The sequence below is a fragment of the Annulohypoxylon truncatum genome (genome assembly GCF_022578515.1).
Source record: "Annulohypoxylon truncatum strain CBS 140777 unplaced genomic scaffold F4807scaffold_51, whole genome shotgun sequence".
NCBI lineage: Eukaryota > Fungi > Ascomycota > Sordariomycetes > Xylariales > Hypoxylaceae > Annulohypoxylon > Annulohypoxylon truncatum.
In genome coordinates this window covers 152,713-176,737 of record NW_025953837.1, presented here as the reverse complement: position 1 = coordinate 176,737, position 24,025 = coordinate 152,713, and the positions used below count along the sequence as shown (strand labels likewise).

At 48.7% G+C, this 24,025-nt stretch overlaps 5 protein-coding genes across 5 annotated transcripts; 3 read left to right on the top strand and 2 right to left on the bottom strand.

Moving 5' to 3' along the window:
* The first annotated feature begins 5,929 nt into the window (after positions 1-5,929).
* On the top strand, positions 5,930-7,577 carry F4807DRAFT_319161 (uncharacterized protein). Its single transcript, XM_047995139.1, has one exon. The coding sequence runs from the start codon at positions 6,383-6,385 to the stop codon at positions 7,079-7,081; it is 699 nt and encodes a 232-aa protein (XP_047849345.1). The 5' UTR covers positions 5,930-6,382; the 3' UTR covers positions 7,082-7,577.
* A 72-nt stretch (positions 7,578-7,649) lies between these two features.
* On the bottom strand, positions 7,650-10,227 carry F4807DRAFT_445835 (galactose oxidase). The gene has a single exon (XM_047999763.1). The coding sequence runs from the start codon at positions 9,657-9,659 to the stop codon at positions 8,073-8,075; it is 1,587 nt and encodes a 528-aa protein (XP_047849344.1). The 5' UTR covers positions 9,660-10,227; the 3' UTR covers positions 7,650-8,072.
* Positions 10,228-11,792: 1,565 nt separating this feature from the next.
* On the top strand, positions 11,793-14,733 carry F4807DRAFT_445831 (FMN-linked oxidoreductase). The gene is made up of 3 exons (XM_047999762.1): positions 11,793-12,275; positions 12,340-14,229; positions 14,284-14,733. Exons 1-3 carry the CDS (start codon positions 12,040-12,042, stop codon positions 14,369-14,371), a joined length of 2,214 nt encoding a protein of 737 aa, XP_047849343.1. The 5' UTR covers positions 11,793-12,039; the 3' UTR covers positions 14,372-14,733.
* Positions 14,734-15,428: 695 nt separating this feature from the next.
* F4807DRAFT_465326 (B-cell receptor-associated 31-like protein) lies at positions 15,429-16,289 on the top strand (the record flags this gene model as incomplete). Its single annotated transcript, XM_048002264.1, has 3 exons — positions 15,429-15,562; positions 15,638-15,790; positions 15,914-16,289. 3 exons carry the CDS (start codon positions 15,429-15,431, stop codon positions 16,287-16,289), a joined length of 663 nt encoding a protein of 220 aa, XP_047849342.1.
* Positions 16,290-17,702: 1,413 nt separating this feature from the next.
* F4807DRAFT_318973 (uncharacterized protein) lies at positions 17,703-20,850 on the bottom strand. The gene is made up of 7 exons (XM_047995138.1): positions 20,157-20,850; positions 19,888-20,089; positions 19,732-19,830; positions 19,565-19,681; positions 19,355-19,511; positions 18,881-19,301; positions 17,703-18,826 (listed from the first exon to the last, which is right to left on the bottom strand). Exons 1-7 carry the CDS (start codon positions 20,279-20,281, stop codon positions 17,764-17,766), a joined length of 2,184 nt encoding a protein of 727 aa, XP_047849341.1. The 5' UTR covers positions 20,282-20,850; the 3' UTR covers positions 17,703-17,763.
* Positions 20,851-24,025: the final 3,175 nt, after the last annotated feature.

The window sequence follows — 24,025 nt, the reverse complement described above, 5'->3', positions numbered from 1 at the left end:
ATATTCAAGTCTATTACAATTTGGGCCCACGGGATAGGACGAAGCTAGTTACACACGCATTTGATGTTTGTAATTGTCACCGAACCACTGTACTTAATCTAAACGGCAATCTCCTAACCTTAGTTGGGCCATGGACTGTGCTATATGTGGGCAACTAGACTCGTTGCAACGTCGTTTGATCGTCTGAATTTACATGTACAGCTATTTGCGAGGGGAAAAGACGTTGAGTGAGGTTTAGCACCTCCGGAAGCGGCCGTCTAACACCGATAGCAAGTAGAAATCACCAGTTATGTTGATCAGTGACGACTGTCCCCATAGCTAGAGCGGCTAGGAGCCATGGCACGTTGACATCTCATCGCCCCCAAGAAGGTCATTAATAAGTTCCTACACACATCCAATATCAGAATGAATCAAGATGAATCAGCGTGAGCAAGGATCTAGAAGCTGGTAAAGTTAGTAAGTTAGTAAGTTGGATGGAAGGTTTGTTCCTAGTCAGGCTTATGTTACCCAGAAATCGAAACAAACCACGAGGGTGAAATAACACCGGTGCGGTGAACAGTTGGGCATCGTCTTGATTCATATTTGAATCTTCGGAAGAGATGGTGTGGAACTCACATGGCTCTAATGGCTCCAGTAACTTCAAGGTTACACCCAACGGCAAGTCTGTTACGGAATTAGTGAACCAAAGGAACTGGGGGGTTTCTGAGCGATTCAACACGATCACCGATTAAGGAAAGCGGATGCGTATGAAATTAGCAGATTAGCAGGGACCTGGCTGAGGATTCATTGAACCATGTTTAGAAGCTTAGACCAATCTTCCAGCCTCCAGATGACAATCTTAAGTTGATGGATCTTTCTCCACGAGTTCTTAATTATTTGCTTCGTACTAGTCTGGCATGTTGGCATGCTTAACAGGATTTTGAGGTTGATCGGATCTGTTGATCCTAGAATCTGGGGAATGATGATACCAAACCCTCCCAACTGTCTCTCCTCCCCCTGCTCCCCTTGTCTTTTTTCCCTGTGCGCGACTTGTGCTTAAACGCTTGACGGGCCACCAAATTTGATGTCATGCTCGTGCGTCATAGTCCCTATATGCCATAAGTGGACTAGTTGGCATGCATAACATCGATGGATATCATTGTTAAAGGCTAAAGAGATCCTAGTTTAGTTGCTGTTTGTCATACAACCCTTCCTGTTCGTACAACCTCAGAGACAAATAAATCCGTTCTAGACAAGGCTACCCAGCCTCGAGTCTCAGCCATGATAATCATTATCCCGGCACTGATTGGCCGTCATGTGAAAACGGTGGTAGTAAGCAAGCAGGAGTAGACTGGAGGGGTTGGAGGCACAAGATGACGGGCAGTATACCTGGCAGACCTGGCAGACCTGGCATGCGTATGACTCGAAGGACGGATGGAATTGAATAAGCTCATTCTCACGCACGGATTGCCACACGATGCGGCCACCAGTAGGTAACCTTAGTCTTAATTTAAGTGGTTGCATGGGAGACTTATTACTCGTGCGGCACCGCAGCATGCATACATATTCGTACTTGGACGGCCAACGCAATCGGGAATTATGTTTCTTGGTCTAATAATGTATGTCTCTCTCCCTTTATCAGCTGCAGGCCGTGCCTAGGTGCAGACCGTCCTGGGCCGTCCTGTCAAAAGAAGCAAGATACGGGGATAGAGCCTTACCTACATACGTCCAAGGATATCTACATCCCTATGTTCTAGAGTTCCCTCCATGATAGCCGTCTATGCCCACAACCCTTCTATGTACATATGTCTAAGTCCATGTCCCATTCGCTAGATGTTGCCCTGACTCATGCATACGTACCCGGCTTCCCGGCGAATGATAATCACATGTGGCTATCGACTATCCCGACGCCACTTGGTGAATCAAATCCAAGAGCCTCTCGGACGCCACTACTGCCTTTGTACTAATAATCCCGATACGCGCTGACATCCTTATTCGATGGTCCCCGTAAGCCGAGGGAATCCAGTCCCGTTGGTGCGCGTCTTGGACATCTGAGCATCCGGCTTACACCCCATATTCACTACCAAGCTTATTCGGAATCCGAATGCTTCGTAAGCCCTCGGATACCGCATCAGATGCCGTACTCGGTTCGCTGGATCTTCTCATTGGTTTCACTTAGTTACACGAACCGGGGACACAAGTCGTCGCAAACATCCCTATTCGGCCAGGTAATGGATAACCAGCCAGCCAGCGAAGCCAGAAGTTGTTGAGTTCCTAGCTTGGCTTCTAGGCTGTATGCTCTTTTGCGCAAACTACCATCGCCCTCGACATACATACATACAAACATCGGCCTCGAAGACCAATTGCCTAAACAGGCAGGCAATGCTTGAAACACAGGGCCTATATGTACAGGGCAATTCAGGGCTGGGTCATGCGCCCGCCCCCTGTTTGGCCTCTTGACCTTCTTTTTCTTTTCGAGATTCAGCTCGTGCGTCAATTTACTTGTTCGTCGGAAGCCTTACGACGACGCCGAGCTGAAAAAAGAAATGAGTTACCGATTCTTCGGCTTCGGCAATTTTCTATTTGCTGGACGTGAAGGCCTCAGCAAACCACAAATGACATCCATCCGCGAATATCTGTCACCGCTTTCCCCTATCTTTCCCAACCCCCCTCAGAATAACGCATAGCGCGTTCGCATATGACGATGAGGTGTGATGCTAATATTTGGCTTACTTCACATCGAATCTCCGCTACTGCGTGGTATATCTCCATGCTTAAAAGTGAACGAATGATACCCATGCCTGATATCTTAGCACCTTCTAGTCGATGCAAGTGCGGAGTATTCGACATGCACGAAATCGATGTTGTTTAACCCCATACTCAACGCCTCATCGTCAGTCGTCAGTCGTGAGTCGTCGTAAGTCTTACGCGCGACATCATTTCGCGTTCGTGGCTTCACTATCTCCTAAATAAGTTTACGAGCTGCGAATATATCAGTCTAGAATCTCTGATCTTCGATCTAAATCCGGGTTTCCAAGGCAATTTAAGGTCTTCGTGTGAACTAGCATTTAACCTTCCCAACTGCCCCGCGACCAATGATACATAGTTCCGCTATTATGACGAAATTGAAGGCTTGAGCAGATGTGTCCACGATGCCAATCGACGATATCGATGATCGTGAACTTTTCGATCTATTCACTTGATTTTGATGTCACTCCCACGGGAACAACTACTCATCGGATATCTGCTAGGCGACCACGCAAGCCAAATTGCTAATATGCCATTGGTCACTTATACCATAATCCCGATTACCCCTATGCACATCTCACAACTGTTCTATACCGATTGGACGTGAAGGTGATGTGTAATATTCTATACTCCTTTAAATAACAATCTGACCTCAGCATCAACCAGCATCCCCAGACAGAGTTGCAATTTACCAAGTGAGGTCACCATTTCTGCTACGCACGTACGGGAAAACATGACACTTCAGCAAGGACGTTCACCGCTTTTTAGCAACCGGTCGCCTATAGGAGATCGAACTGCCGTATCGAATCCTACCAATGAAAAAACGTCGTCTAATATCGTCTAATGCCTTCTTACTTTGCTGATCCTCTCCCCTGGGTACGGCACGCCGACGAGCGATGGATGGCGCTCGAGGCACGCACTAAAAGGCAAACCCACCACGCCTAGTACATACATACCCACGCTGCCACGATCGTCGCAAGGCGCTTGTCTTTTAATGATATGCGCTAGCGTACTTGGACCCTGAATTAGAGATGTCCACAAAGAGAAATCTCGTCCCCACTTTTCACATTCCCCATCCCTTGGACCTTGCAGGGGTGGGGGTTAAGAGACTAAATCTCCCCTGGTCCGGTGTCATCGTGAACTTCACAAGCAAAGCAATCCACATGCAATCTCGATTTTTTTTCTTTAATGGAAATCCGTCGTTTGGACCTTTCCCACTTTTCCCACTTTCCAAACTGCCCAATCCCTCGTGCCATGCGGCCAAGCAACTCACTAAACAGATCGACCCGCAGAAACTATGCTACTATGTAGAGACGGGATGGGCAGGATCGGTTAGAACATTGCCATCGTGTATTCCTAATGCCGGAGACGCCATCTCTAGCTACCATGTGCTAGCCAACACGCAGAGCCGGTTTTCACGGCTAGTGGCAACTTATTACATACACACAAGCTGCCGTCTAAGTGCCGGTTTAGCAGTTTAGCAAATGCCATGTTTAGATGTCAGACTTTCATCTCCGAGCCGCGTTAAAACACAGTACTAAGAGCCACACCATCAGAACCATGTGCAGTCTCGATGGATACCCTTTCGGAGTTGGGTCCGACGACTACCACGGCGACGGTTCGTTTGGGAAATTATGATCGATCATCCTGGAGCAGCCCCATCTCGGCCACCACCTTGGATCGCTCTGTGAACCGTTCGGATCAAGTGTTCCTTCTCAGCTCCTTAACGCAGACGTGATATTGCAGGTACATTCCCGAAAGAGAATCAGCGTGACTTGGCTCCCTGATCTTAACAGATCTCATGGGCCTTAATATCCTATTAATGTGATCTTGACTACCTGAATCGCCACTCTCGGTCCCTTCGGTCGGTAATGATCAAGGTAAGTAATTGAGTATATCAGTGTGTTAGTCTCTCGATGAGGCGCAATACGGTCTTGGAGACAGCTAGACAAGGTACGGATGGCAACGGCCATGACGATTGAGATGTATGGTATGCATGATTCTGCAAATTCCATCACCTAACTGCTTCCAGAATAGTTGGCTTGGCTTTCACAGGTAAGGTCGCGTCAGCTTTAACCGAGCCTTACCATTCATGAAACGTTCCCTGCGTGCTCCCGGCAACTCATGCGTTCTTCCCGAGCAGCCCTGGCTGAGCCAAGACATCACCGACGCATTAGAAACGGAGCTGACAAGAGAACTCACCAAGAAGGATCGTGGCACGTGATAGGATGCGACCCTGTGATCGTAGAGGAAAGTGATCACTGGATCGTAAGCTCCGATATTTGAGCCGGTGGTCCGCCTAGACACGGCGTTTCTGTAATTTTAGAGTCGTTCTCTCATTCAACTTTGAGCAAGTATGAGGATGAATCCTCGGGCTTCTTCATGCTCATTATACGATATGACCCAAAGTTATGATCGAAGGTCGTGATCATCATGGGAACTCTGTTTGAACCAAGCCCGTGTAAAGTCCTACTCGGATTAACAATTCCGGATGGAATGCCTTGAATCTCCAGAACCACACGCCGCACCGCCGACTATAACCCAAAATTCGACCGTGGCCGAATTTAGGAAATCCCAGCGACCGAATTTGAAGGGGATAGGGCATAGGGCTTAAGGCAGCTAGGATATAGCGGTAGGTGTAGGGCATCAGGCGCACATATGCTTCCTGTAGTGTTTCTGTGGTGATTGGGAATACAACAGTGGCGGAGACGGAAGACGCCGAGTCTTTTTTTGTTTTTTTGTTTCCCATTACGAAAGCCTGGAAAGCTAAAACCCCCCCAAACCCCGAACTCCATTGTGTAACCGGGAGCAAACGGCGAGTAGCGGCGGTTAGCTTTTCCCTTATGAAGTTTAGGTGTGGCTTAGTTGTCCGTTACTGCCCCGCCATTTGCATTCTAGCCTTGTAAACCTTGGGAGGATCCCGACAAACTCCTGCGAAAGCCACAGTTTCACCAGCCACGATTCGGGAATAGTTCGGGGTCTTCCCTGGCGATAGAACCACTGGACTCGCATCGTACCAGACTCGCTAAACGTGCCACCTTCAAAGGTGGATTACATCATGTAATTTTTTTCCGATTTTCTCCATGCGCCGCCTTGGGAAAACATCGTCAATTTGACACTGGTGTTACTAAGAACCACCGCCATTGCCCTTGAAATCCCGACCGGGGAAATAATTGAACTTTATACAACGCTTCTCTTTGTGATTGATTTCCAATTCCTAAAGGAACCCAGAATAATAAATATCCTGCGTGGCGACCTGGTGATAATTGACAATTGCAATTTGCGACGTCAGACAGACATCAGACATTAGACACCAAGCCAAGAAACAATCCGACCAATTAACTACTCCGATTAGATACCCGACATACCTCGAATATTACAATATTACTCACTTTCCATACGACCACGTGCCTACTATAGAAACACAAAAACAGGACACAACAGCTGTAATACAAAGACGTAATCCCCTCAAGACCGCCGAATATCCATCTTACCGTCGCACGGAATCCACGAAGAGTCATACTAAGCCGGACAACAAACTGATTTAACACCCCGCCAAACAACCACCAATTCCACTCACCTCAACCCTCAACCTCATCTGAACCACCGCCCACGCATATTTAGCCGGGTCCTCCACCCCCACCACCCCGCAACCATGAAAGTGATCTCGAAAGAAGAAGAGCAAGCGCACTACGGGCAAGTCCTGCGCGGGGGCTTCATCGGCGGGTCCCTGGGGCTCACGGCGGGCGTAGCAGGCGTGATCTTCGCGTCGCGGCGGTACCCGTCCTTCCGGTCGCTGACGGTCCCCTTCCGCGCCTTCCTCGTCACGTCGACGGGCACCTTCGGCGCCATCGTCAACGCGGAGCGGTACTCGAACGAGTTCCACCGCCGCAACAACCCGATGAACTTCTACGTCGACGAGGCGCAGCGCACCGCCGAGCTGATCCGCCAGAGCGAGACCAGCTGGCAGCGCTTCACCGCGTGGGGCCGCGAGAACCGGTACTCCATCGTCTTCGCGTCCTGGGTCGCCGCCATGGGCATTGCTTTGGGGATCGTCGGTCGGAACAAGTATCTTACTACCAGTCAGAAGCTCGTCCAGGCCCGTGTGTACGCGCAGGGACTGACGCTTGCCGTCTTGGTTGCTAGCGCGGTTTTCGAGACCGCGGATGCGAAGAGTGGTACCGGACGGTGGGAGACTATCAAAGTTATTGATCCGGATGACCCCGAGCAGAAGCATTTGATCGAGAAGAAGGTCCACAAGGAGGAGTACGAGGGCCAGGACTTGTGGAAGGATATGGTGGCCGCTGAGGAGAAGCGGTTGAAGGAGCAGAAGGCGCAAAGGGCGCAGAAATAGATGGTTGCATAGTCTTTACGTACTGGTCACTAGAGCAGAGGGGGACAGTGGGAGGAGACATAATATCTTAACGAAAAGAATAGTCTGGACTACTAGGCCAGTCGAAACCCTCTTTCGCGGGAATAGAATGGGGGATAGAGGGGTTTGACGTTCATACGTCCTCGATTCCACATGTTTAATCACCTGCATATTTCTCTTAGATCATTGTACCGGAGTTTGGGACTGCTTCACGCGGTTGGGCTTCATATCGAATTTTAAAAAGTTGTTCTCTTCCTCTCTTCTCATCGGGTCGACTTCAATTCGTGTACAAAAACGACCCCTCACCAAAAGCAAAGACGAGCAAGAAAGTATTGTTACTTCCTTTGCTTTTGGTAGACGAGATTCAAGCCATCAAGGTTTCTGATCACGATTCCTACATTTCTCTCAACCGCAACCACGAAATATCGGAAGAGGGATCGGACCCAAGTACCGCGGATTACATAGACAGCGGCGATCCAGGGGTGAAGGATTCAAAGGGCGGTAAAATGGTTCATGATAGACGAATGCATCGTGCTTTTAATATATTACAACACATCCATCCATAGATCAACCAAACATTACGTTCCTAGGTCGCTAGATACAAGACTCCTGTAATCGTCATCCCGTGACCTTGTTCGTTCATATCCAGCCCGTGCTTTCGAGATATAAAAACCTCCAAAATTTCCACCCCCCCGGTCCTAGAACCCCCTTTTATATCCGCCACACCCCAAACCCGAAAAGCCCTGAAAGACCAACGGTTTTCGCTAAAATAAAGCAAAGCAAAGATTACCTCCCTGGCCTTCGTTCTCGTGTGTGTATGCGATACCTATGCGGTTATTGGGTAGGTAAGCCTAGTTTACCTCCTAATCGAGTCCAACGTGCGTAGCAACCAGCCTATCACCGATGCCCCAAATATGATTGTTAAAATGCCAAGGTAGGTAGGGAAGTAGATGACCTAGATAGATAGATATCCTCAGACCTCGATAGTAAAATGGCTGATCTGCGAATAGTACGCATGAACAGCTAATTCCAGAATCCAGACATCGCTGAAGACCTCGCTACCGTCGAAACCACCTATGACGACAAGCCTGCTATCATAAAGCACGGTGCCGTGGTACCCGCGTCCGCTCGGGGGCAGGCCGTACACCCTCCTCTTGTCCCAAGTCATGGTCACCAAGTTAAGCAGTAGTACATCGTTAGAGTACTCGTTGCCGTCGTGGCCGCCGATCACAAAGAGGTACGATCCGACGATCGTCGATGTGTGCGACAGTCGTCGGAACGTGACGGGGATGTGCACCGCCTTCCACGCGTGCGTATCCACGTCGTATACCCATACGTCATTAAAGCACTCGCCGCCGTCTGAGCCGCCGTAGATGATCAGCTTGCTGCCCACCATGTTGGCCGTGTGGTAGCCCCGCGCTTTGGGCTTATTGACGTCTCTAGCAGGGGTGCTACCATTTGTACCGCTGGATGAGCCCGTTGAGGGCCCCGACACCATTTTCCAGCTCATCTTGTGAGGGTCCGTCACATCCAACCTCCAGATGTCGTTCAGGGCACGCACACCGTCGCCGCCTCCAAACATGTAAATACCATTTTTGTAAAGGCAAGCCGTGTGCGCTCGCCGCGCGCTCGGCGTTCGGTCTCCCACAATTCGTGGCCGATGCCACCGGAAGTTCACCGTATCTAATACGTAAACATCGTTGTAATAGGCGGGGCCATCGCCGCCACCAAACACCACCAATTTCTTACCGACGGCCGTACACGTCATAGCGCGGAGCGGGACGGGCACATCGCCAGCTACATGAGGACTACTCCAATGGAACGAGTCCATGTCTAATACGTATAGCTCATTGAAGCAGGCGCGCGAGTCACAGCCCCCGAACACGTATACGTTGCTTCCTACGAGCGTTGTCGTGTGCGCGCGGAGGGGCGTGTGGGGAGCTCCGGACACAGGTGCCCGGGACCAATACATGCCGGACGAGGGCGCAGCGGGCACGTCGGGTGCCGTCTTCGGGTCTTGGAGAGGCGGGAAGGGTACGTGGGGACCTCGCGGCCGTGGAGGGCCGGACGACTTGCGGGAGGTCCCCGAGATTCCCGAGGCCCCGCTCATAGTTGTGGCCCGACCTGCGATGGCCGATGTCGAACGCATGGCCGTCGGCCGCCGTGCGTCGGCATCTAGGCTAGTGGAAGATCCGGCCTGCGGATCGGTCGGGACGGGGTTGTTATGCTCCCCATGGCGCCGCAGAGTAAGAGTAGGGATAGGCGTCGGGGCCGTCTGGGGAGGTGGAGAGGCATATGTGGCAGATTTCGAGGTGACAGATTGAGAACGCGACCGTATAGATGGCTCGGAAGCCTTGCGTCTACTGGATGAGCCGCCTTGGCTCTTGGACGCAAGGTGGCCTGGGGTATGACTTCGGGTAGTGGGAGGAGGGACTCGATCTAAAGACTCGTTGCGCTCGCTTATACTAACGGCATCGGAGGAAGAAGGCGCGATCTTTTGAGATCGGATGGTCCTAGACTTGTTGCTATTTGCGGTGGGCGGTCGTGGGTTCTCGGCCATTGTTTCGTTTAGGGGAGAGACCTAGGCTCGAAGCACATGGCCTATGTACCTAACGTTCCGCACCCAAAGCTTTTTCGCCTCTTAATTTAGTTATGGCCTGCCAAACTATGTATCATGGATATCACACGGTTAATTGCCAAAGTTAACCATCTAACCAGTCCCTCGGTAATCAATGGAGGAGTCGCGCAAGGGCATGGGGATACCTGTCTTTCCAAGTTCAGAACATAGAGGTAAGAAATTAAGATGTAAACAACCTAGGCTCGGATAGGTTAGGTAGGTAAGTTAGGTAAGTCAGGTTGTCAGAAATGGTGTTTGGATTTGAGGGTGTTTGCAAATAGCTTAAAGGTAATACGAAGGGTCAACAAAAGGTTAACAACATGGGTGGTAGGGAATATAGGATGATGACGGTAGGATAGTGATTAATAGTTCGTTCTAATACAAAAAGGTTCAAGGTCAAAGTGTTGACAGGCCACGCGGGCAATCCCTCGCTTCAACAAGCCCCTGCATGAAATTGGGCACTTTTCTAAAAAGAGAGGTTGTAGGTTGTAGGTTGTAGCGGTTGTTGCATTTGTAGCAGGGAAGAAAAGTGACTGTCAACCTTTCGGAAACTTTATTAGAACAAATTGTCGTTTTCAACCAATCCCGCACCTTCCCCGCCTTAGCTTGGGTTACGCTGGGCAGGCTGGGTTACATATAACGGTCTATAGCGGCCCCCGGCCCGCTCTATAATTGCAGGTTATGTAAGCATTCAATTTGCGTTAACTAACCAGTAGCTGCCCGTGATAGCGTGCCACCGCCCTGGGAGTCAGGGAAAGTCATTAGAAGCCGCATTTTACACTTTACACTTGCATGGCAGGGAATATTGATTGATGATCATGTCCCTGGGAAGGCAGGTACGAATTAGTGATCACTAGGCGGTGACATTTTATGGTACGTGTGATGCAGTATCGCAGTAGGTACCTGAATTGATCTCGGGTTCTTCCGTACCGAAGTCTTGACATAGGTAGGTAAAGTGCTGTAACTGGGCTTAGTTGAAAGCCTGTTTACGCACCTGCGCGCTCATATAGGTATGGCATGGGTACTAGGTAGTTCAGGGTTCCAGTGTTCGATCACGAATATAACATTTGGGATTATAGGTATGAAATAGAGATAGGCGGCCTTAGGATTCTATCAACATGCAAAGGCAATCCTTCCGAGCTCATGATCGTGACAGAACTTAAATAGACCTGGTTCTGGGTTTTCTGCCGGCAATTTAAATGCGACGCAGCTAGAATAGTTGAAAAGTTGAGATTCAACATGAACCTCTTTCCCGCGCCGCATGACTGCATACGTCAAAGTAACAGCACTAGACAAGTGTGGAAAATGGTTAGCATAGCACATCGTATTAATGTCATCTGACCTGAATATCGATCTTAACAAGCTTAAATATTATAGATCACAGATTGACATCGATATACTATACCTGGGTATATGATAATAATAATCACTGCCAGAAGATTCAACGCTCGAATATATCGTGAGAAAGAGGCGCACTTATCAATCACACTCTCTCGATGATACTACTTATTCGGAACGCCATTATTGAAAGAGCAGAGAGGGATCTTCACTTCTGCAGCCTATTCAAGACCAATAGGAATTCTTTCCGAAACTAGTCATATTACCTAATGCAAAGGTGATTCGATCGGATGCCTACCTACCTATGCTTCGAAGGTCCCTTACATATTATTCGACTTTATCTCCTATGATAGGTATGAGAATCGTCCATATTGTTGTCAAGCTGTTCGGTGATCCCGTGAACCACATATAGACGACTTTGGAGGAATAAGCTAACCGTGGAAAATACCGTAGAGTTTCAGGAGAAGAAATGGAAGTGCCTTTGACTCGCAAACCGAAAGACCTTATGCGTGCAGAAACTCTGGGAATGCCTCCCTATTCGTAAAATCCGAAATGGTTTCTTCTTGTCCCACATAAGGAGGCGTAGTACCTAAGCGAACCCAAAATCCCCAGTTCGGAGACAGCTGTGTCCGATGACCTGAGCCACGAAATACCCCCCGTTTGAAAAAGTAATTAAACACAATCCATAAGTCCAATTGAGTGAACCAGGTAGTTCCGATTTTTATGTTTTCCTAAAGGTGTGAGGATCTGACTGCTGTTAAGAACTGGGAAGTTTGATAGGGACAATTAGTAGCGGTTTTTATGGCGGGGCAGTTACCAATTTAAGCGCGGGGCTCTACGCAGTAAGATACGTAGGTACGTACCTGTCTATCAAACGCTTTTTCTAGATGCGCTAGACGGAGTACAAAGTACAGTTGTATAACGATAAAATTTACCACGCAAAAAAACTTCAGAAATTTCATATATTCAGAATTAACTGCCCAAAATGGCGGGAGATGATATTACTGAGGATAAAAAAGCAGCAGGAACCATAGATGCTTCGGAAAAGTCCTTTAAGCATACATCCAATTCCGATCTTCATGTTGACAACTCATTAGACATCGTCACGACTGACGGTCCCGCACCTAAGAGACAAAAGCTTGACCATGAAGAGGTGAAACAGGAAACCCGACAGTCACAACCGAAAGAAAGGGTTCGAGGCATTGCGCCCGTCAAAGCCGAGTGAGACTACTCCCCATTTGGAGTAATTTACATACTTTTAGTTTAGGACTAACAATTCTATTAGATTCCTGGTCTCATCGGATGAACCACTTAAGATCGTGGATGATGATGCGGCAGAAGCTGGCACTGCTATAGATGACAGAGCCGGCGGCAAGTCAGATCCTCGGGATGGTGACAGCAAGAGAGGCAAGAACCGAAAGAAGCAAGGCGGTCAAAATCAGAATCGTAACTACGGCCACTTCGAAGATGCTATACGACTATGCAATAGCGTGACGTACAGCAACGAATTCTCACCTAAGACATGCAAATTCGGCGAGAGATGCAATATGTGCCATGACCTACGCAAATATCTCAAGGAGGGCCGACGTGAAGACCTCGACACTCTAGATGGCAAATGTCCCGTTTTCGAGAAGTACGGTAGATGCACTGCAGGGTGGAAGTGCCGGTTTGTGAAGAGCCACTCCGAAGAAATAGAGAGAGAAGATGGACGAAAAGAACTCGTTCTTCAAAACTCCGACGCTGTGGACACTAACGAAGACCCTGATCAGAGACCAGGCGTCGTTAATGTTGTATCTACTGATACCAAATGGGATTTAGCCAGGAGAAAGGTCAATTTTGAGAAGTCTGAACCTTACATCAAATGGTTGGAAAAGGACACGGACATCACGAGAAAATTCCACCACGCCAAGGATCAAGGAAGTGAGGAAGCAAATGCTATCAATCGAGAAGAAATCAGAGCTCAGTTTGTTGATCCGCCGCTCAAGCCATCAGAGAAGAGAAAGATCTATTTCGGAAAGGAGACACCGGTCCTTGCACCCTTGACTACACAAGGAAATCTACCATTTCGACGACTCTGTGTGGAACTTGGAGCTCAAGTCACGTATTCAGAAATGGCTATGGGGATGCCACTCGTCCAGGGGCAAAAGGGAGAATGGGCACTTATGAAGGCTCATGAGTCCGAAATTGCTCCCCCACGATTCACCTCTGGTAGAGACACAGTGGTAAAGGGTTACGACAACGCGAAAGATCTCAAGTTCGGTGCTCAGATCTCGGGCAACCAGCCATGGGTGGTGATGAAGACAACTGAGGCTTTGACTCGATTCCTTCCCCATCTCCGAGTGGTCGATCTGAATTGTGGATGTCCCATCGATTTGGTCTATAAGGCGGGTGCTGGTTCCGGTCTTCTTGACACACCTAGCAAACTGGAGAAAATGGTTCGAGGCATGAATGTCGTCTCCGGAGAAGTGCCTATAACGGCTAAGCTACGAACTGGTGTCCGAGATGATAAAGCAACAGCGGACAAACTTATTGAGAGGCTTGCCTTTGGCGGATCCGATACACGTAGTAGATTAGGAGCACCGGGATGCGCGGCAATCACATTACACGGACGAAGCAGACAACAGCGATACACGAAAAGTGCTAACTGGTCCTACATTGCTGAATGCTCGGCCTTGATTAAGTCGTATAAGGACAAGAAGGACGAGCTGACGGACACTGCTAATGAAGCAGATCAGAGCACCCAGGCGAATACCGCCGACGAAAAGATTTACTTCATCGGCAACGGTGATTGCTATTCTCACGTGGAATATTTCGACCATATCGACAATGCCGGTGTTGATTCAGTCATGATCGCGCGAGGCGCTATGGTCAAACCATGGCTCTTCGAAGAGATCGAGAAGGGACAATATCTGGACAAGTCTGCGTCTGAACGACTAGGCTACATTGAAAAGTTTGTACGTTACGGACTAGAAGCGTGGGGCTCGGATGAGATGGGATTGGGTTTCACAAGACGATTCTTATTGGAGTGGTTAAGCTTCACACATCGTTACGTGCCAATTGGCATTTTGGAGCATCTACCTCCTAGTCTCAACGACCGGCCACCGAGATACCAGGGACGGAACGATCTCGAGACTCTTCTTGCCAGTGATAACTATAAAGACTGGCTGAAGATTAGGTATGTCCTTATTTTTGTTTTCCCTTTCTTGGTATTAGCTAACACCCGAGATAGCGAGATGTTCCTCGGCCCTGCTCATCCGAGTTTCAAGTTTCAGCCGAAGCACAAGTCCAATAGCTACGAGATAGAGGCTGAGGGATAAACAGGCATTCTATATCTAGGGGCGATGTACTTTTGTCATCGTATAACGTTGCAATCGTTGACTTTGAGGACAGATGTCTGTTCTAGTGTGTAGCTTTGCTGGTAGATAGGTAGACACAAAACATGGCAACGTAAATAATACGGTTGTGAATGACTCATTTGATATTAGTTTGGTGAATGCGGCATACACGCAGCCCCAATGGCCTGATATTGCAATAGGACAGATCGCAGGATCTTGTTAGGCCAGGCTGTCACGCGATGGACGATAGGGCCAGAGCTGTTACGCAGTTACAATCGTTATAGTAGGTAAATCACTTCCAATGAATGAATGGAATAGAATGAAGCAACGAAAGTAATCTGTATATTATCCGAATTCATGACACTCCAATCAAAAGATGTTAAGTCTGGTACATCAAATAGTAGAAACGTGCAGGTACAGGTTGACAGGGTTGCGATTAAAGTTGATTACATAAGTGGATCTAGCTTAATTGGTTGTGTCACTGCGACGTCATCCGTGGATCTCCTTCCCTGTGCGGAGCTGACGTAGTTGACTTCCCAAGCATTCAGACTGTCAGAGCAGCTAAGCTGGGTGTTACCTAACTCAGCCCCACTAACCAACCACAGCTTGCACTGCTGCGGTCAGCTCCGGGTAACTACTACCTCTGCAAGCTCGTGAGACAAGGCCACATCTTCGATCCTCCAACAACTTTGACTTTCTTCATAATTACAACGAAACCCCCAAGAACCCTTTGACTTACAATCAAGATCATAAAGCCATTAGGTTCCTGTTTTGCCCTTTCACACGTTAGGCAAGACTTCACCTTGCATATCTTGAGTCCAATTCCTCTTTGACAACGCATTTGGGCACTGCTGCACCACATCGGCATTCATCGTCGTCTTCTTTCCCGACGCTTCCACGAGCTACGAACACCTCCCGAGAATTAGAACCACCACTGGTGTTTTCTCAAGATGACGCTCTATTACACACTTGTATGTCCGGATTTCTTGCAGCATCTTCATCCGAAGAATCCCATCTTTCGAATACCATTACAAGCAAGATGGGGCTCCTAATGTCCCTAACAGCGTTGCTAATAGTGGATAATCAGGTCTTCATACTCCTGGTGGCGGAGATGTCACTCTTTATGTTCCTCGTTGTCCCAATGCCTTTTGCCATCCGGCGAAAGATGTTCACGTATGTTAATCCAACCGAATAAAATTCCTATTGATGATATAGAGCTCGGAACTGATGGATTGTTGAATATTACAGCTTCCTCTCCGAGAACACCATTGTTGCCAAATTACAATACTGGCTTAAGATCACCTTTGTATTCATCTTGATTCTCTTCCTCGATAGTGTCAACCGCGTCTATCGTGTTCAACTCGAACTGGCCGCCGCTACCGACTCGAAACAGGGCACAGCGTAAGTCTCATCTCTCGATATTCCCCGCAATTACTCCCCTCTCCCTCTCCCTTTATACATACCCATAATACTTGAACACCAGCCACACATGTCATATCATGCTAACGGACACCCCCACAACAGGGCGGTTATGGGTCACGAACGCCTCGAAGTCCAAGCCCGCAAGTTCTACAGCCAGCGTAACATGTACCTGTGCGGCTTCACTCTGTTCCTGTCGCTCATCCTTAACCGCACCTACATCATGATTCTGGAAGTGCTCCGCCTGGAAGAGAAGGTCAAGCAGTACGAGGGCACCGATCGCAAGACTAAAGAATCTGAGAAGCTGGCCGCAGCCGGAAAGCCCGGTGAGATCGCCCGCCTCCGTACCGAGCTTGAGAAGAAGGACCGCGACATCGAGACTCTGCGCAAGCAGGCCGAGGGCTTGAGCCGCGAGTATAACGATCTATGCGAGAAGTACGGCGAGACGCAGCCCCCCGCTGGTACCCGTAAGGACAAATAAGTGATGCGACTGCTCCGCTTACGACTGCTACAACACGATATTACAGTAGTGCGGTACAATTATGGCTGGACGGAGAATGGTGAGAACCATGAAGGATAAGTTGACTTGGTGCATTCTATCCTATCTCTTTTCCGGGGGCCGCGGAGGTCATACTCGATGGAGACGGCGTAACGGGAAAAGGGCGAAGGAAAAAACGGATGGACCAACTGAAACATTTTACTATATGAGAAGAAGAGCTTGAGTATGAACGAGTTGGCCAATCTTCTTTCCTCCCATCTTGCGGTACCGATGGGCATGGGATTCTCTCCCGTTCGTATATATGATAGGAGAGGCTATGATGGATGAATACTAAATTTCTGCTTTTCCCCAAACTTGGCCGATGGTCATATTTGCCTGTGACAAGGGGAATGCCATCTGAGACTTGGGCGAGTTTAGTTGAGCGACGTATTTGCTAGGTTAGGCTTGTCGTAATCGTAACTCATTTGTAGTCCATATTGGACGCCCACCCACCCTCGGGTAACCTAGTAAATCGTCGAGGGGATCAGTGCTTTGCTGCTCCTTTTTCAGGATCTCAAGAGAAATTCAATATTCGCACCCATAACCTTCGAGAATCGGAACCCTTAGGGTAGACCATGTTGTAGGAGGGGGATTAGGAACAATGAAATTGTCCGCGACGGAGTAAGTGGCAGAATAACGATTTCAATTCCCTATCTCCTATCTTGCTTAGGCGTAAGCCTTATAAACTCTTTAAAGTCGCCGCGTTTTGCACATATCATAATAACCTATAACCCATCAAAATATAGCAAATATAGGTAGGTAGGTAGGTAGGTAGGTGTATGTCCACCAGCTTAACTCCCCGTGTACCTGCCCAATAGGTACCCAAGGTAAATGGCCAATCGTATCGTGAGTTAGAAACGTCTCATCTCATCAAATCACCGAGCAGCTTATCCCTTAACTGTTCTCTTCTCCGTTCTCTCCCCTTTTTCTTTTCTTTTCATGCCCATCTCCATCCCCATCCCCTTCCCCTTCCACCAAGCCCCAAGCGCCGCCAGTCGATCTATCATCCTCGTGCTAGAGAGAATAAGGAAAAAGGGGGGTATCTTAAAGTAGCGTAAAGCGAGGGCTCGAAAAAAGCGAGAGAAAAAAAAAAGCGTGACACCGATGGCCTAGCAGACATTAAAAATGAATAATAAAACCTCCACAGATAATTCAGATGACCCGATACAAAAATGTCATAACCTTGGGCCTCGGTCCCTAGACTTGGGAATCGTCCCTATCGCGTTTGGTTTTGTGGTGTGTTGTATTGTATTGTGGTACGTTGAGCGAAATGTCGTGATCGATCGTGATGAATGAGACGTCAAATGATAACCTTAGATTTTCCCAGGCCCGGATTCTCCATGCGTGTATGTACCTCATCAAATCATCCTCATCAATCGTGCCAAATGGAGGTAATAGAGAACCGTAATAGTTAGGATCAGACCGCGATACTAATATTCTTCCGCCCCTCCGCCTCCTCAACGTGGAAGCCGAACACCAGCTTAAAGAGGTCGCGGAGGAACCCGTACTGGCCAGAACGGTGTACCATCCAGCCCACGCTGTTCGCTACGTCGGTTGCCAATGCGCGCTTCCCGCGTGACGGTAGTGATGATGCCTGCCTAAACGCCGAATCGGCCACCACAAGATTCTTATAATTCTTTAGGAGCGCTGCATGCGCCGGTAATGAGCCGAAGGAGCCCGTAGGCAGCGCCTTAACGAAAGCCTGTAGAGAGGCCGCGCCGCCGTTGTGATGGTGCCCGTCTACACTAGCGTCGCGCGAGAAGCCGATATTCATCGCGGCCTTGAGAATAAGGATTTTGATGCGTGTGATATTTGGGTCCTCGTTCGTCGTTGCTGTAGTAGCCGTGCTGGATGTACGTTGGCTGCTTTGGGAGTAGCTGGATAAGTTTGAGGCGCTGCTAGACCATCGACCGCCTCTATTGCTGTCCGTGCCAAGGACCAGGATGTTGGGTACTTGTGGAGATTCGCCGTCGGGAGAGACGGGCGTGTCTTCGAATTCAGTCACGGGCGTTTCGGGTACCGGGGGGATTTTTCGCGACGTTTTGCCTCCACCTTGAGAGGTATGGTTCTTTAAGCTACCGGCTTTTGAGCGTTGCGAAGCTCGACTTTCTCTACCGTCTGTTAACTCGGCTGCCTCCCTTTCTCGATTGTAAGAGAAAAAGCTAGTTTGGCTGGGACGCGGCGTCCCCCTATCCGGCCGGATCTGCGTCCATCCTTCCCTAAATATGTCGCAGAGCTCCCAACATGCTTGGACTGCCGAGCCGAGTAGTTCTTCATCCGGAGCCTTTCCGTCCCTTTTGCTCTGCCGCAGGCTGAATAGCATTTCTGCAAGAGACCAACAGGCAGAGAGCAGCGAATCCGTTTCTTCGCCCAGTTCACCACGCTGCTTCATAAGCCTATGACACAGCGTTATGTAGAAGTCTAGGGTTCGCTCTCGAAATGCCTCTGGAAGGATTCGGTTATCCTGGGCACTGTAGAGACTATCATGACTGTTAGCATGGCCGCTCCCTTAACAATATGATTAGTCCACTAACTGGTTGTTGAGCTCGAAGCTCACACGTAGAACAGAATCCGCAACTTCATCTTTGCGTTGCCGTATATCGAAGAGGGATTGACAGAAATCCCGACAAAGATCTAGGTTTTGACGAACGTTGAAGGACTCATCAGGCTCATCACGGCTGTCGTATAATCGCTGGCACAACTTCCAACAGCACTTCCAGGCTCTTTCATGGCCGTCAGGAGTTCCTGACGTACTAAACACTCTTTCTCGGTGGTGCGTACTAAGAGTGGCTAACGTATTGCACAAGGTCCAGCATTCCTGTAAGGCAGTCTTTAAAGAGCTGATTTCCACATCATCCACGTCCTGCTCTCGAACGGGCGTCACAAATTCCTCGTCGTCGTAGCTTTCTAGGTCGGGTTCCGCATCTGTTTCTGGTTCCTTGCTTTCAGGTATCACTGTTGTAGACTGTTAGTTATAATGTCTGCATATAAAAAGCCGCCGTACTAACATTCGAGGCTACTAGCACTACTGGACCGTATTCTTGATGAGTCCTTTAATACTTCCTGTAGATTTTGAGCCCTAGGCGTTGCATTTTCGAGACTGTACCTAATAGGTTTGATGTCTGTTGTGAGGGGAGGCGGTGTTGGTAGGGCAGGAGTCTTGGTCTGCATCGGTAAGCCTCACATGTCGATCATCGTCCGATGGTCTGGGGACTTACCTTTGAGCTCGAGTCGCCACTAGATGGTAGAAGTATATTCTCTGGCTTAGCGGGAGGAGTAGAAGGCGATGTCCTCTGGGTTGACTCCGAGTGCCTTGGTGAATTGTCGGCGGTAGTCTGCAATGATGAGAGAGTGTGACGCAACTAAACATCAAACAAGAACTCACCCAACTCTGGAAGCTTTCCGGCGCGTGGATGACTGATACTGCCTCTTCATTTGCAGTTTGTCGTACTTGATCGGAGACATTCGTGCTAAGCATCAAAAGCTAGCTCTAGGTCAGCATTAATGCTTCAAACGCATTCCCATCTTCAAGCCAACCAACCTGAGGTTGCGGATCAGGGTTCGCTGCGGTAGGTTGGGATCGAACCTCATCAGACATCTCATCGTCTATCTCTGTCACTTCTGTTCCGACAGATGTGACTGGTGAAGGACCGACTATATCACTCGGACTCATGAGATAGTTATTGGCGGAAGCGGGCCGAGGGGCCACCGATGATGGCCGTAGGGAATTGGACTCTATGGCACTGGTAGACCTACTTCCTATTAGCGAATGTCGCCAATTATGAAGGTTGGAAGTAGTATGCGACAGACATTGGGCGAAACTGTGAGTAAGGAGCAGAGGATGACTCTGGCGAAGACATAGATGCATCCATGTGAGGCGAGAAAGTAGATATTATACTCCCGGTTGACGATCTCAACGGAGCTTCGAGAGCCATGACTAGCTTAGGAGAATTAAGACGAACCGGCCACGATGTAGGTCGGGCGGTGTTTTGGGAAATAACCTTGGGGGCGCTTGATAGCGGCTCTTTTATTCTATCGCGTGTCTAAGGCTGCAAAGCGATGGGGCGGCGCGCTTAATACAGACGCGATGAATATGTAGGCCACGTAGAAGGCCACAACACAGGTCGGATCTGGGCCTTGACGATGGTCGAATCGAGAAGACCGGAGGATAACCAGGTATCCTCCTGTAGAGTATAACCTGCTTTATCGACCAGTACGAGACCCCACGAAAAAGCGGTGCAAAATATCGAATACTAGCGATCCTTAACTGCTCGGTATTATACTGATCGACTATTGCGACGTCCTAACCGGCTGAGGACCAACACTCGCACAGTTTCCAGGAAGGAAGATCGGTAGAAGCGAGACAGGGGACGGAAGGGTTAGATGTATGTATGTATTGTCTTTCGGGACGGTAATTCGGCGTGACTGGAGGGGCAGAACGTGGTGGGCTAGGTTGAATGAATTGTTGCGCTCATGTAGGAGGGGCTGAGAAGGTTGTTGAGCTTTGAGATTCGTCCAAGGGAGCTCCACTGAAACCCGAAAGGGATAGCAGACGTGGAGCTCACCCGCAGAGCAAAGGCTAGACAGGTGCGCTAGGTAGTAGAGCTAGCTACCCTATGAATCCTTCGAGGTTGAGTTGGATATGAGAACCGGCGGGCAGCGAGGGAATCGGATGGCGGATGGCGGGAGCGTATTGAGTGGGATGTGTGGTATCGCGACCTGGACCTAGGGTGTGGCCTAGAGTGGAAGCAAAAGCAAAGATGGGGTAATTAGGATACCGTGGTAGAATACTGACGAGAAGGATTCCTGCCTTCGCTATTCTATTGCCTAATAGGTAGCTCCTGGTGGTACGGAGGCTCTTTTGCGTCTTGATTGATAAATCCTTCGGGTACAATCCGATCTCTTCGAGTGGTATCATTCACAGGACATGGCTTACTCTGAGTTAGCAACAATCAGTTTTGCGCTCGATGGGTCATCCACAGATCCTAGAACGTGCAGATGCGCGTCTTGACCTCTTTACTACTACTTGAGCGCAGCGTTCGACGAGTAGGATGATAGCAAGGGAGAGACTTCGGAGGGGGCTGCAGGGGGACGAGCAGGGGTTTCGGCGCTTAGAGCCACACATGGGTCGCTTCAATCGACGAGTGATACGAAGCCATTTCGAGCTCTGAGCTTCTTCCACCCTGTCGACCCTTGTCCAAGACTTAGCAGTGAGCTATTAACCCACTTTCACCTGAACATGCCGGGGTAAAAAGTGCAAAATGTGTAAAAGCGCAAAAGATCACGACAGACCCCCAGACTTACCGTAGCAGTTCGGGATGTTGTAACCAATGATTAAGTGACATGATAGCATAGGCTGAGTGAAACGGGAAACATTCTTGCTTGTCTTCTTGTTTCCTTCGACGTAAGCAAAGTTGCACATTGAATCACAACGGCTGAACATGAATCTGGGACTTTTCCCTTTGGGTAATTTGAGATCCAATGTCTCAGCTCGCGATAGCAACATCTATTCCACACAGCTGATAAACTTAGGTAATTTCGATATCACTGACGACCAAATCAGCGGCCAAGCGACGATGTCTGAACGTGATCAGAAGCAACTTCGGCTCAAGTGCAAGTGGCCTGATAATGTGTTGTTGCCTGTACCAAGTCCATGGACACGATAGAAGAGGTTGAAAAGAAAACGCCGGTGCGAAGAGTTGCGGGTATTTCGTATGGGAGATCGCAAGAACCAATCCTTCGAGGAATCCACCACGAAGGTGTTCCCGAAGATCTGGTACCGCTCCTTTTATTAGCCCTAACTGGGCTGACTGGGTCAACCCATGTGGGCCCTAGAAGGCTGTTGGTGTGCGAACCTCAAAAGGGTGTGTGTCAGTCCTGTCAGTCTCGGCCGATCAGTGGGTAGTGGGTAGTGACCTTAACGGTGCATATCCGGAGTCCAGCTATCTTTTGAATAACCATTAAGGATCGTTGTCGGATTCGGCATCCCGAGTCCTTTGGCATCATTGCATTGATAGCATGAAATAGAAACCCAGTTGGTGTAATAAGCTGAGCTGGCCGAGTAAGACTAGATTCTTTACACTCGCTTGAGTGTCCCCACGAGGGCTGGCGAGTTTGCTTCGTTCTCATGCCACTTGGGGGCCGAGTTTCCATACGGCCGATTTTACTCTCATGCTAGCGGCCATTGGCTAGCCATAATGTAGAATATCATGACAATTGATATTTCGTTAGACATGGTGTCCTTAATATTGAGCGGGTGTCTCAACTTCCCCTCAGCGTTACCTCTCATCACTAGAAGAGAGAAAGATGTTAAACAGATGAAATTTCCAAAAATTTCCGGACCGGTTCCTGTTACCCGATTGCCCGAATTAATCCTGGCCATTCTAGTCAGGTTCCACCGGGGTAAACATCTTATCATTCTATTGGCTAATCGACTATGGAAGTCACATCCTCGAAGTCATATCATGTACATTCAATGCTGTGGCATACTGGAATTGTACATCGGTTGATATTATTCTAGATAAAAAACTGGGAGTAACAGATTCATTAAGGGGCTTGGTGACACACACCGCTTGGTAATTGCAGAACTCGTGAGATTTTATCCTTGAAAATAAGCAATGGCATTATTCAAGGCGGGATGAATTCGAAATACTAGACCACGATCTACGTAACAAGGTCGATAAGGATGCACCAACATATGTGAGATCAACTCTCGCTTATCCGTTGGGGGCGTGTTTCCAGAACACAGCTCGAGAACGTGGTGTAGGTAGGTGTGCATACGCGCCGTGATACCTGCATATTTTTACATATCAGGCTTAAATCCTATGCCAGTAACCTGGAAAAGAGTCCGACATGCAAAAAGACCGGGTGAACCTTATATTCGAAATCCACCCCGGATTTATAGACGAGTCTTGCGTGGCGTTTCCGGTTATGGTACTAGTTGCATAGGTAGATATACTCAGACTACACCAACAATTATTAGCTAAACACGACTACGTATAATATAAATGTGAGAAAATGTTATAACTACTTCTCCCAGGGTACCTGTTGGTGTGTTCCCAGCATAAGAATCCTTGAGTATTACTAGATGTTACTAGTAGAGTGCCTCCTTACCTAAGTAGGTTGACTATGCGTTAGATCACGCCGTTTGCCTTTTCTAAGGGGGTAACGATGAGGATACCATGTACTTATTTAATGCAAAGATATAATCACTAAGTCGAATACAACACCGATCAAAAGAACAGCCTCTAAGCTGCATGTCTAGGAGCTCCATGTAAACATAACGATTGCATATCAAATGATCCATTTGTGTGCAGCACGGCGCTTCGCGGCAACGAGAGAACTGCTTGTGTAAGTTGACGTGGCCAATATCACACATCCAATTTATCGGAAGAAGTCCCAGCTGAGAGATGTCCTTCCTTTCCAACAAAAAACCCTTGACAAGTTCGCCGACTCCTAGCTAATTTCCGAGCAATGCAGATTTCGATACCAAGGGCTTGGAAAAGTCACGAAGAATTATTTCCCCTTGCTTGAGAGTGATTTATTTGCGGATGCTAAACATAGGAACTCCGAAGCGAAGTCGCTGTTAGCCGCCGCCAACATCCTCGTAGCGTGCGTTTACGCGACTATTAAGCGCGAATCGAGATCATACGTGCAGCAAATATGCATCTTTTTCTTCT

Excerpts from the sequence above, each read along its gene's own strand:
- F4807DRAFT_319161 (XM_047995139.1), top strand. The coding sequence starts at position 6,383 with ATGAAAGTGATCTCGAAAGAAGAAGAGCAAGCGCACTACGGGCAAGTC.
- F4807DRAFT_445835 (XM_047999763.1), bottom strand. The coding sequence starts at position 9,659 with ATGGCCGAGAACCCACGACCGCCCACCGCAAATAGCAACAAGTCTAGG.
- F4807DRAFT_445831 (XM_047999762.1), top strand. The coding sequence starts at position 12,040 with ATGGCGGGAGATGATATTACTGAGGATAAAAAAGCAGCAGGAACCATA. Across the intron at positions 12,276-12,339 it reads ATTGCGCCCGTCAAAGCCGA|ATTCCTGGTCTCATCGGATG; the intron begins GTGAGACTACTC and ends CAATTCTATTAG. Across the intron at positions 14,230-14,283 it reads AAAGACTGGCTGAAGATTAG|CGAGATGTTCCTCGGCCCTG; the intron begins GTATGTCCTTAT and ends CACCCGAGATAG.
- F4807DRAFT_318973 (XM_047995138.1), bottom strand. The coding sequence starts at position 20,281 with ATGGCTCTCGAAGCTCCGTTGAGATCGTCAACCGGGAGTATAATATCT. Across the intron at positions 19,682-19,731 it reads CGGAAAGCTTCCAGAGTTGG|ACTACCGCCGACAATTCACC; the intron begins GTGAGTTCTTGT and ends TCATCATTGCAG. Across the intron at positions 19,302-19,354 it reads TAGTGCTAGTAGCCTCGAAT|TGATACCTGAAAGCAAGGAA; the intron begins GTTAGTACGGCG and ends AGTCTACAACAG.